This window comes from Drosophila busckii, chromosome 3L (assembly GCF_011750605.1).
Source record: "Drosophila busckii strain San Diego stock center, stock number 13000-0081.31 chromosome 3L, ASM1175060v1, whole genome shotgun sequence".
NCBI lineage: Eukaryota > Metazoa > Arthropoda > Insecta > Diptera > Drosophilidae > Drosophila > Drosophila busckii.
Genome location: NC_046606.1, coordinates 12,234,596 through 12,244,071, shown reverse-complemented (window position 1 = coordinate 12,244,071; position 9,476 = coordinate 12,234,596). Strand labels below are relative to the sequence as shown.

The window sequence follows — 9,476 nt, the reverse complement described above, 5'->3', positions numbered from 1 at the left end:
CAGGCAAAAGTGCATTGTCTGCCCCAAACATAATGTGCAAGAGCTGTCTGCCTTTGTTAAGGGGGCTGCTTCACTAGCACCAGCACCAGCACCAGGCTCTAATCCCGCTCTGGCAATTTGCATTAAAATTGTTGCTCGAAATTAGAAAAGCCAGTCAACTGTAGCCGAGTTGAGGGAATTTTAAGCAGTCAATTGATTAGAAAAAAGGTAAAACGAAACAACATATTGAGTTGGCAATGCATTTATGCATCTATTGCATAGTTTTATTCGAGTATTAAAAATATTATTTAAAGTTTAAAATTAATGTTACATATCGTTGGTGTCAGAGGGGTGTGCAAAAGAGTTTAAAAGGCTTATCGGTCTTTCGTTTTAGCTAGAGGAGTTTTAGTTATCATGCACTATGACCACATCCTGGATTTGGACATTGGACAGATGCAGCAGCTGCTGCTCGCTCTCAATGCGACGATCCAGCGGGAAGCCTAGCGGACGGCTGTCCATTAGCGAAGCCAAGCTGATGCCAATAACGCCATCAATGCGGCGCTCCACGCGGCCTTGACGCTGCATGGGCGACACTATAACCAGCAGCTGCATGGGCAGACCCTCGACACGTCCACGTGGCAGCAGCAGACGCTGCGGGAAGCAACCAGTCTCACCCACCATCTCGGATATAACCAGCTCATCCGATTGGCCACGCAACGCAGTCATCACACGGCGATAGATCTCGCTTAGAGGCGTCACATCACGTGTAGTCCAGGTAATGTCGGCGGAACGCAGCTGGATGAGATTGCGGCCAGATTGCAGCTGACGATTGACAGCGTCGAGCAGCACAAAATCAGCGCGACGCTGCTCCAGGCTCACATCACGGCCATTGACATCCTGGCGTGGACCCAAAAATACGCGTATGATGACATCCTGTGCACGCTGCGAGCTGATGTCCATATCAATGGTGAAGGGCTTGTTGTTGAGGCGCTGCTGACGCGCCACTATAGTCTGCTGTGTCTGCTCCAACATGTTGTTCAGCTCCACATCGAAGTCCTCAATGCGAGTGCGCAGCTTGCTGACGCGCACATCGTTGATGCTCACATCGGACATGAGCAGTTGCTCGCGACGATAGACGCCCAACAGCTGCTCCCGCTGCTGATCCACAATGTTGACAATGCGACGCAGCGTGTGCAGCAGCACGGGATTGTTCAGACGCAGCTCATCCAGCTGCAGCAGCTCACCTAAAATGTTGATAATGCCAACCTCGCCCAGATGACCCATGAGCACATCGCCAATCATGCACTCCACTTCCTGCTGCTGCTCCAGCTGCATGCCGTTGTTGATGTCGATGCCACGCACTTGCTGATTAATCACCTGCTGCAGACGACTCTCGATTTGGTTTATCTGCTCCAGCATCTGACGATTGCGACGCGATTCCATGCGCATCTCATTCAAGCGCAATGCATAGCGTTGTGCCTGGTTCTGTGGATACAGCAAGCCGAGATTATCACCCTCATCATTGCCCAGACGCAGTGAAATGCGCTCCTGGTTCAGGCGTGCCAGCAACTGTCTGAGATTCTGCAACAGCACCTCGCTGCTGCGTGGACGACGCTCCTCAATCTGGTTGACCACACTGCGACGGCTGCGTATGCCACGCTCAATGCCATCCTCGTTCACTTGCTGCCTGCGCAGGCGCTGCTGACGCAGCAGCTCGATGATCTCCTCCTCGCTGAGCTGTGTCAGGCGATTGTCGCTGCGTATGAGCTTGGCAATCTGCTCCTCGCTCATGACTTCATCGTCCAGCACACGACGGCCCTCACCAATGCGTTGCACGCGCATGGGACTCATGCCTTGATCCAGGCGGCGTCTGTTGATGTGCACCAGGCGCTCATCATCGCGTGCCACAGTGGGCAGATCATTGATGTTGCTGTCACGCATATTGCTAACTCCCTCAATTCTGCGATCTCCGCGCACAACATTCATAAAGCGTTGCTGTTCCGTTGGGTTCTTCACCAGACGATTGCGACGCAGCGTGCTCATAATGTCCTCATCCTCGAACTGATCGACACGCTGATCCTGGCGATTGTATTTGCCAATCAGCACATTCTCGTCCAGCACACGGCGACCCTCACCAATGCGTTCAACGCGACGAGGCATCAAGTAGTTCAAACGGCTGCGTGGCGTCATGCTATCGGACTGATCCATGCGGCGTCTGTTGATGTGCACCAAGCGCTCATCGTCGCGTGCTACAGTGGGCAGATCATTAATGTTGGAGTCACGCGTGTTGCCCATGCGCTCAATATCGTTCTGCAGCACACGCATGAAGCGCTCCTGCTGAGTGGGCACCTTAAAGACGCGATTGCGACGCAGCATATCCATGTTGTCCTCATCATCAAAGCGATTGCGCATATAGCTGGTGATGTCATCATCGTTGTCCACGACACGGCGGCCCTCGCCAATGCGGCCAATGCGGCGTGGCGTCATGTTGTCCATAGAGTCATCCAGTCGACGGCGGTTAATGTGCAACAGACGCTCATTGTCGATGTCCATGTTGCCGAAGCGGCTGTTGATTAGACGATCTTGGTCCAGCATACGTGTGCGTTGGTTCTCATTCAGCGACACGTCATCCTGGTTGAGCTGCTGACGGCGGCGACCCACATGCAGCAGACGCTCGTTGTTGCTGTCCACAGTGTTCAGCTGGCTCTCCACATTGCGACGGGTGCCAAAGATGTTGCTGCCAATGTTCTGGCCGTAAATACGCTCCAGAGGCACACGATGCAGCTCGTCACGCTCGCGTTGGTTAATGTTGTTGATGCTGTCGTCGTCATCATTGATGTTCTGCTGCTGCATACGTCTGCGATTGAGGCGCATCAAACGATCATTGTCCATGTCATCCACATCCACATCACGTACGTTGCCAATTGTGCGGCGTCTTTGATCGGTAATGTCAACATCGATGTTTTGTTGCTGCTGCATGCGTCTGCGATTAAGACGCATCAAGCGATCGTTGTCCATGTCATCCACATCCACAAGACGCTGCTCCATGTTTATGTCACGTACGTTGCCAATGGTGCGACGTCTTTGTTCGCTGATGTCCACATGCACAGCCAACTCCTGGATGAGCGTCTGTATAAAGCTGCGCAGGCCAATGTCTTCGGTTAACAAACCAATGTGCTCCTCCTCCACAGACTGCGTGGGCACAATGACGCGATTGAGCTGGGGCAGCAGTTGCTGCTTTCTCAGCGCCATTTGCATGCGCAGATCGCGCCAGGGCATGACAATATTCATAATCGGATTAACCTGACGCATGCGCTGGCCCAGACCCACCAGGTCCATAATGCCGGGACGCACACTTTGCTCCGTGTCCAGTTGCAGACGCTGCGCGCGCTCAATCACCTGCTGATCCAAGTACAGCTCTGGCAGAATCTCCTGCATGGCGGGCATGATCAGCGACTGAGTATCGTCGCGATCACGTATGGCCATGGTCAGAGCATTGATCAGCAGCACGGGATTAATGTTGCGGCGCAGATAGATTACATTGCGCTGCAGTGTGTCAAAGTCCAGGGCACGCACCAGCAGGCGATAGATGCCACGCAGCTGCTGCACATGCAACATGTTGCCAATGTTGCAATTGTCATTGATGCCCAACAGCGCGCGCTGGCGATCGAGCTCAATGACGCGCTGCATCTCCGTATCAATGCCGCCGCGATAGCGCTGAGCATCGGTAATGAGTCCTTGGTCCAGCTGGATGAGCTCCTGCAGCTGCAGCGGCTGCTGCACACGCTGCACAATGTCCAGCAAGAACTTCTGGCGCAACAAGTCCTGCGAGGACATGCGCTCAATGCGCTGCCCAACTGCAAAGCAAATCGTATAGTGAAGAGCAGTTTAACTGCCGCCAATGCTTACCCGTGTTCATGTCACGCTGCAGGATGCGTCCTGCGGCGACGCCGCCCAGCAGCGCACAGAGCAACAATAGCCTTTGCATACTGATTGTTGTTGTTATGATTGTTGTTGATGAGTTAAACAATTGAATTGATTTACTGAACACCAGAGAACAGCAAACGACTGCGATTTGTGCTGTCCCAGCGCTTGGCTTTTATACCCCAAGCCTTGCTTATCAATCCCGCCTAGGCCTAGGCCTATGCCTACGTAAACACTTAATTGTCTCCAAGACACGCCAAGCCAAGCTGGCAGCACATTAAATTTGTTTATCAGTCCGCATTCGCAGCGCCCATTATGCAACTGATAGAGTGCCAAAAGGTCAACAGATTCGGTTTTCGGGCAGACTCATGTGATTGCCAATTGGCTGGCGCTCGGTTGAACGGCTGCGCCAGCAGATAATGAATCACATCAATTCGGTCCATTGCACTGGTGTATCAAATTTTGCGGGTGCATCTTCAATTGCAATTGCATTTGCATTTGCCAAGTCTGGGCCTTTGACTTATTTGTTTGCTGCCTTTGTTTGCTCACACACAAAAATGTTGCTGCCAAGCTGGCTGCAAGTTATCTACAAAGCAATTAAATCAATACATATCATGTGTATATGGTGCTATATTTATTATAAGCTTGCATTATTGCAATGCTTTATAGCTTTGCGTGATTTTCCAACAAAACACTTTTATCTTTTGAACATAACAATATTATTAAGATTATTTTAAGTTGGAAAACTAACAACAAAAACAATTTTCATTCAGCAACTAAACATCAAATGACATTATAGCTAAAAACTAAATAGTTAACATATACATAGTTACTTGCAGTTGATTGCATCTGATTTCAGAGTTTTATGTCTAGTTAGAATCGTGAGAAGCATCTGGAAAAATAAATTGCAAAATGATGCCGTCTTCATTTCTTATCAGTTTCTAACTTTGAGAAGCTCTATCTCAGCCAAACATAATCGGACTGAAACGTTTAGGCTTAGTTGGCTTAGCTTACTCATGAGATTGTAGATAAGTATATGCTGTTGTGTTTAATCAATCTAAAAATGATTTTAACAAAGTTATGGCCATAAAACCAATGCCGAAAGGCTACTTTTTGTTTAAATTCAAGATTTGCGAAGCTATAACGCGCCTAAAACGCATTCCGATTTGGATGTTTTATACCATTTTATGTGGGCGTGGCATTAACAATTAAAATGGAGTATAAAAACGTTTACATAACACACTGTTTTGCAAAGTTTATGAACAAAATAATAAACACCGCAAGACAAATTCTGTGAAATATCGCACTGTTGATTAGCCGTAATTCAGGCGAAATGGCTCCGATTCCGAGTTTCATGTCTTGTTAGATCGTGAGACGTTATCTTGAACAAAACTGCATTCAAATTTGGAAGTTGCAAGATTTTCGATATTTTGACAAAAAACGTGATGTAACCCCTGTAAATTTTTGCAAAATCAGGCCGTCTATCATTTCTTAACTTCTAACTTGGGAGGAAGCATATCTCAGCCAAAATGATGGTATTGAGAGTTTTTTGGCTTAATTCACTCATGAGACAGTAAATAAACATATGCTGTTGTGTTTGAGCAATAAACAATTGTTTTGGCAAAGTTATGGCCATAAAACCAATGCCGAAAGGCTACTTTTTGTTTAAATTCAAGATTTGCGAAAGCTATAATCGCCTTAAACGCTTCCGATTGGATGTAGTTTACCATTTTGTGTTGGACGTTAGGCATTAACAATTAAAATTGAGTATAAAAACGTTTACGTAACACATTGTTTTGCAAAGTTATGAACAAAATAGTAAAGAAACTAGACAAATTTCTGTGAAATATCGCACTTTGATTAGCCGTAATTCAGCGAAATTGCTTCCGATTTTAGTGTTTCATGCCTTGTTAGACTCGTGAGATGCATCTGAATAAAACTGCATTCAAATTTGGAAGTTGTAAGATTTTCGATATTTTGGCAAAAACGTGATGTAACCCCTGTAAATTTTTGCAAAAATCAGGACGTCTTCATTTCTTAAAACTTTCTAACTTTGAGAAGCTATATCTCAGCCAAAAATGATCGGACTGAGGTGTTCTTTGGCTTAATTTACATCACGTTTTTTGTCAAAATATCGAAAATCTTACAACTTCCAAATTTGAATGCAGTTTTGTTCAGATACGTCTCACGATTCTAACAACGCTAAGCTATCATTATTTACAGCCACCCAAACACAATTCAAATGGGCAAAACATTAATAAATAGAAAATTATGTAGCGAAGTTATGAACTAAGCAAACAAGCCAACTATTTGTGAATTAGTTGTAACGGAGCGAATAGCTTCAAATATTTGTATCTGTTGAATTGGAATACATATTCAAATTTCTGAAATTCATATATGCGGCGCTAATTTAATGCCAATAATGAGTGCAAGGACAATAGATGCTGCGTTTTGTGTTTTTTTTTGGAAGCTTACAAACAAATGCAGACAATTGTTATTGTTTGAAACGTTCGAGTGATTGGCGAATTGTAAGCGCAGTCTTGTCAAGGGCAGTTGTTGCTAAGAAGGGATGGTGAGTGGTGCGTGGGTGGCTAAAGCTTCTGCAATTTTTCTATTCACATTTAAATTGGCAATTCGTTTGGCCGTTGGCTTTTGTTGGCTGACATTTTTTGAATGCGCTGCGAGTGCGTTGCGACAATTTGCAACGTGCTTGGCATGCAACGGATGTGAAAGCGCTACGTGGGTGCCACATGCCGCATGCCACATTGGCTTAGGCTAAAGCTGTGCGCATTGTTGTTGTTGCTGCTGCTGTTGGCCACAGCTAAAGTAAATTGCAATTGTTTGCCGCATTGACGAAATGATCGTCAGCAACTTTGGATTTGGATTTGTCTTTTGGCTGCCACTTTGCTGCAGTTTTTTTTTTCTGCAGCGCCACTCAACACATTTTTCATGCATGCCCAAGCGCATTTTTGTGTGGCATTAATTGCTTCTTTATGCCACAGCGAATGACGCTACACAGCTGCATGCTCAGCAATTATGCACTGACAATTTCGCATTAATTGCTCCTTTGTGCTGCTTGCTGACCAACCAACCAGCCAGCCAGGCAGCAAAAGAAAAAAAAGAGCAGCAGTTCATGGCTGTTATTGTCTGCGCTTATGCATTTGCTGCTGCTGCTGCTGTTGTTGTTGTTGTTGTTGTTGTTGTAAGGCCTGCGAACAGTTTCAGCAGTCGGCGCTCAGTTTAATTGCTGCAGCTCTTGTGCCTTGGCATGCAAACGCATCCTGCAGGATGTGCAAGAGCAGTGTCATTAATGCTATACAAGCGTAACTTATAAAAAATAAAAGACGAAAACAAATAAAAGTGTGTGCAAGTTAAGCATAAAAATTAAAGTGATAAACTATAAATATATGAATCTGTATAAATTTGTTTATTAATTCAAGCAGCAAGCTTTGTTTACTTGTATTTAAAAGACGAAAACAAATAAAAGTGTGTGCAAGTTAAGGCATAAAATTAAAGTACTAACTATAAATATATGAAGCTGTATAAAATTGTTTATTAATTCAAGCAGCAAGCTTTGTTTACTTGTATTTTATATATGTTTGAAGCTTTTCAGTGAAGTTGCTGTTGCTGCTGCTTTTGTTGTTGCTGCTGCTGCTTGGCAAGAAGCTGTAGCATAAGCTGAGGCGTTGAGTGTTTGCTTGGGGGTTGCCGCGTCTCGCTTTGACTTAAATGAGATTTAATGCCTTTTTTGTTTGTCTTCCATGCGTCGGATATCCGTTGACGCGGTGGGCGTGATAAACCGCAACAGTCAGGCCCTGCCCTGCCCTCCCCTGTCTTATCCCCAAGCCCGCTGCGCTAATTTGCTTGAGTTCTGTCTTCTTTTTTTTTTATGTCGCCTTGGCGTCTTAATCTTATATCCTTTTATATGCGTATATTTTTCAGCTGGCTTGGCACTTAAAAAATGTAGTCCTTTGTTGGCGCGATAAAACTGCTTACAAATGCTTAAAAAATTAAAATTTATTACACGCGATTATGTGGCAAGCATAAGTAGTAGCAAAAAGGTTCAACTTGCGGCAAATGCAAATGGAGTGTCAACTTTTTTTTCTTTTTTGTGGCTCAGCATATTTCCGTAGCAATGAGCATTGGCCAATTGATTCATGGCCACACAATATCCTCCGTATAATGGCCACTGGTCCAGCCAAAATAATAATAATAATAGCAGCAGCAGCAGCATCAGCAGCAAATAATGCACTCTGCTCAAATATAAATACAAAAATACAAATATAAATATGCCACTAGTAATAATGCTCTGGCACCAGCTCTACGCATGCCAAAAAGAAAATATTTCTTTTTATCAAAGCGGATGTGAGTGTGCCAGGCCAACAAAAAAAAAAAGAAACGTATAGCAAAAGAACAAGAACAGAAAATAGAAGATGCTGGCAAGGTTAAAGGGGACGTCGTGCCAAATAAATAAAACAAAAATTTTCTACTCTAGTGCCAAAGGCAAAGTATCTACAGCTCATTGCTACTTTTGTGCTGCAGCGCCCTTCCCCCCGCCCCTCGCTGCCACTCGACTGAGAAAATCAAACAACTTTCGTTTCACACGTTTTTCGATTGTCCTCTGGCTCCTGCTGCTGCTGCTGCTGCCTTGAAACAAGTGAAACACCAGCGACAAAAACCAAAGCGAATTTGTAAGAATTGTGGGTGGGTGGCTGCTAACTGGTGGGTGGTGGGTGTGGGTGCACGTGTGCTACGCGTGTCTGTTAGTTTTGATAGCTATTGACTTTTGTTCGCAACGCAGTTGACCCGTTAAATTTTGATAATTGATTTAAAAGACTGCGCTGAGAGAAAGAGATGGCTATAGAATTAAAGAAGCTTATAGATTTTGAGAGCATGCATTCCCATTTAATCAGAACTTCATTAACTTGTATGCATTTGTTAATGCTTCCCAACATGCGTCAGGGCGTTTTTTAGATATAGTTTTATTTCATAACTTGGCCAAATATCAATCGATCTATAAAGGTTTTTAAGTTTTATGCTCGTATTAATGCTAACAACAATGCTGCATCATTACACTTAGGATCTTACAAAATATTAAATTTATCGCATTTTTGGCATAAATTGCAAGGGGTAACATCACGTTTTTTTGCCAAAATCTCGAAAATGTTAAAACTTCCAAATTTAAATGCAATTTTGTGTAGATGCATCTAACGAATCTAACAAGGCAATCGGATGCAATTTCGCTGAGTTATAGCTTATCAAAGGTTAATATTTCACACAATTCTTACTCTTTTGTTTATTTACTTTTTTGTTTATAACTAAATGGTATAGAGCACTCAAATTGGATATTTAGTTCGTAGCTTGGCCATTTCCATGTCATTGTCTTCATTGTTTACTAATTTATTTAAGCTGCATAAGGCTACGCTCATGTTTCCCATTGTATAAACTTTGTATTTTAATTGCAGTTAAATGTATATATTATTTCACTTCATTGTGCTGCCTAAATAGCTTTGTTACTTTCGTGCTTTAAAGATAAAAAGCTGCTGCCATTTGAGCTATTTGTGGTTGCTGTT

General features: G+C 44.3%; 1 protein-coding gene across 1 annotated transcript; it reads right to left on the bottom strand.

The window, feature by feature from the left end:
• Nucleotides 1-378: 378 nt before the first annotated feature.
• LOC108600511 (fat-body protein 1) lies at nucleotides 379-4,048 on the bottom strand. The gene is made up of 2 exons (XM_017988149.2): nucleotides 3,889-4,048; nucleotides 379-3,836 (listed from the first exon to the last, which is right to left on the bottom strand). Exons 1-2 carry the CDS (start codon nucleotides 3,965-3,967, stop codon nucleotides 385-387), a joined length of 3,531 nt encoding a protein of 1,176 aa, XP_017843638.2. The 5' UTR covers nucleotides 3,968-4,048; the 3' UTR covers nucleotides 379-384.
• Between the last annotated feature and the right edge of the window lie 5,428 nt (nucleotides 4,049-9,476).

Bases quoted from the DNA above. Each gene is read 5' to 3' on its own strand.
- LOC108600511 (XM_017988149.2), bottom strand. From the start codon at position 3,967: ATGCAAAGGCTATTGTTGCTCTGTGCGCTGCTGGGCGGCGTCGCCGCA. The intron at 3,837-3,888 runs GTAAGCATTGGC...TTTGCTTTGCAG, and splicing joins GCAGCGTGACATGAACACGG to TTGGGCAGCGCATTGAGCGC.